This window comes from Alligator sinensis, unplaced genomic scaffold, assembly GCF_000455745.1.
Source record: "Alligator sinensis unplaced genomic scaffold, ASM45574v1 scaffold534_1, whole genome shotgun sequence".
NCBI classification, from domain to species: domain Eukaryota; kingdom Metazoa; phylum Chordata; order Crocodylia; family Alligatoridae; genus Alligator; species Alligator sinensis.
In genome coordinates this window covers 340741-343502 of record NW_005842050.1, presented here as the reverse complement: position 1 = coordinate 343502, position 2762 = coordinate 340741, and the positions used below count along the sequence as shown (strand labels likewise).

The 2762-nt window shown below is 36.7% G+C and overlaps 1 protein-coding gene across 1 annotated transcript in view; it reads right to left on the bottom strand.

Moving 5' to 3' along the window:
• Window positions 1-2762, bottom strand: part of HNRNPU (heterogeneous nuclear ribonucleoprotein U) — a 14614-nt gene that overhangs the window by 6893 nt on the left and 4959 nt on the right. The window contains exons 5-6 of the mRNA XM_025203243.1: window positions 1615-1714; window positions 377-489 (exon numbers count right to left, since the gene is read on the bottom strand). Coding sequence (XP_025059028.1) covers window positions 377-489; window positions 1615-1714 — 213 coding nt within the window. The remainder of the gene's footprint in view (window positions 1-376; window positions 490-1614; window positions 1715-2762) is intronic.

The window sequence follows — 2762 nt, the reverse complement described above, 5'->3', positions numbered from 1 at the left end:
GGAAAGAGAAGAGAGACATTCCAGCATGCTAAATAATCACTTTGGAGTTTCCCTGTAGAAGCCTTACAGACTAGAAGTTGTTTGGGTTTTAGGGGGGGGGGGCTCTCAAGACTGTCAAGGTTACCTGTGTGTAAAGCTTTGCTATGAACAACAACCTTAAGGGTTTACATTTTTTGTTAATTGTTTTATCTACACTTGAGCTTTCCTACTCACAGATGATAACGTCTAACCTCTGTGTAGATACTAAGCAACATCAAGGTAAAAGTTATCCAGCAAGGTTACTTAATTTTGCTTTATTGATTCATATTAACCCCTCCCACATGAACAAAGTCTGAAGAGCCAATATTAAAAAATAATGAAATAAATATTAACTTACAGCAAAACATGCAATCACATCATTTTCATCAAACTTCTCACCGAAGTCTTCAGTTTCACAATTGCATGTCTTTATTCCTTTTAGGGAATATCCATAAGAGAATTCTTCTTCACCTGAGAGAAAAAAAGGATAGTTTAAAGAAGCCTGCAACTAGCTACAACCTTTGGGTTCACCGCATATTTACTTTTTCAGAACACTGACAAGTACTATTAACGTGTTGTATTAAAATTCAAGCTTAGCTGTACCTAATTTTAGATCTCCTACAGAACAGATGATGCTGCAGGAATTGCAGCTAGACATCAAAAATTAGCAGAAACCAGTAATGGTATAAAGCAAGCTGGATTTTTTTTTTTTCAGTATGCTGGTGTTTTAACAGGTTGACTGTTTTACTATATTTTTGAAGTTCTTACACTACAATTCATTTCAAACTAAGTTATGACTCCCACTTTACCTTAGGGAGTGATCACATCCTACTGCTAGATCTAGTTTCAGTAAAAGTTAACAGCTAGAATAATTTCTTTAAGTTGCTGATCACCAACAGTTACTCAAAGTTCGAATTTGTATAATACTACAAATCTCTCCCTCCCCCCGCTCAAGAAAGCATAAACAGAGGGTAAAGAAAGCAGATACAAGATCTAAAACCTATTAAAAATATTTGAGAGCCAACACAAATGAGTGCATTGGGCAAAAAGATAGGAATTCTCAAATATTCTCTGCAATGGTGGTGCCTCACTAGCAGTGAGGCAAAGCAATTTAAGTATTTACACTTGTGAGAAGTAGTAATTTTCCTTTGTTGGAATGTATTCTCATAGCCTGCTTGCTTCCAAAAGTAAAGTAAAAATACTGATTTTTACTACTAATTCAACAAGTTTCTCTCTCATTTCAAGTCAGTTATGCCATTCCTACTGATGTCAGAGTAGATACAGAACACACTGTTATAAGTTACGTTACTCAGACATTTCAATGCTTTACTATTAGGAGATTACATAACTGATAACAATCAAGACAGATAACTTTTACTCCTCTAATATTTAAGAGCCAACTTGTTTGGCCCCAATTTATTAAAGTCCATAGAAACTTGCCCAAGTCCAGAGAAACACTCGATGAAGTGCCTCTTCCTTATTATATCGAAGAGTTATCCCCAACAATAGGAGCTACAAAAGTCAAGTGGTCATCAAAAATAAGGTTATAGATTATTTAAACCATTTTGCAACAAGCTAAATATTTAGTTATCTTACCAAGCAACATTCCACTTGTATTGAGTGACCAGCCAACCCGCACTTCATGTATATCAATGTCTTTTGTATACAAATGTTTAACAGGAATCTTCTCTGTAATCTGTTTTTAAATTTAAAAAAAAAAAGTGATATATAATATCAAATCCAAGCAAAATCAGCTCATGATATAAGCGGTTGGAGCCTACAGTGAGCACTGGACCAAAAGTACTAAGTATGAATAATCTAATAACACCTTCCAGAAAAGACTAGGTTATTCAGTTATGAAAGTTAACTCTTGGAAGCTAAGAGTCTTCATCTTCTGGGTCAGTGACAAAAAGGTGCAATGTTCTTTCACATCTCTTTCTAGCCAATAAATGCAACTTAAAACACAGTATTAGATGAAGAAAAATAAGTCAGTAGATCTAGTGATGAAGGAATAACCTGAAGCTCCTCTTTAGAAGCATTACACTGAAAAGCTCCTAGTGAACTGGAGCTCTCAGGCAAGCACCGCTTTCACTAAGTATAGGCAAACTAAGTTTTATCCATAGATGCAAAAAGTGACCATCTTCACAGCTGTAGACAACCAAGTTTCATACATTTACAATAGCTACAACATAGCAAAATGCTGATCAAAGTGAAAATTGAACAACATCCTATCAGCTGTCAACTATTCAAAAATTTTAGGAGTAAGACTGACTTAATCACAAGTCAATTTCACTTTGCTCCAGTTACAAGCAACAAAAACAGCAGCTAGCAAAGTCTGAGAAAAATGGATGGATAGGTATTTGCTTGCCAGGGGCCTTGAGAAAGGAGAACAAATGAACCATATATGGAATGTGCAAAGAAGTTCAGTTTTGGCTCTTGTCTGATTTAGGCCAGGGACAGAAGTGACATACAAACTTGGATCAGTTTATACCAGATTATAACAGCAGAAGTTCAATGCGCACAAGTCTGATCGTACATCCATCCAGGCTTATCTTAAACTGGTTTTGGTCATTTTGAAAATGGTTCAACTGATTTAGGTTAAACCGGCTTATCGAACTTCTGTCCTAGATCCTCTCCAGATTCAAGTTAACTCACAGTCCTCCAGCATCCCAGGATGCTTTGCACCTCCCCCCACTCTCCAAGCCCTCCCCCCAGGGTGGGTGGGTTAGCCTGGGCCCATGCTG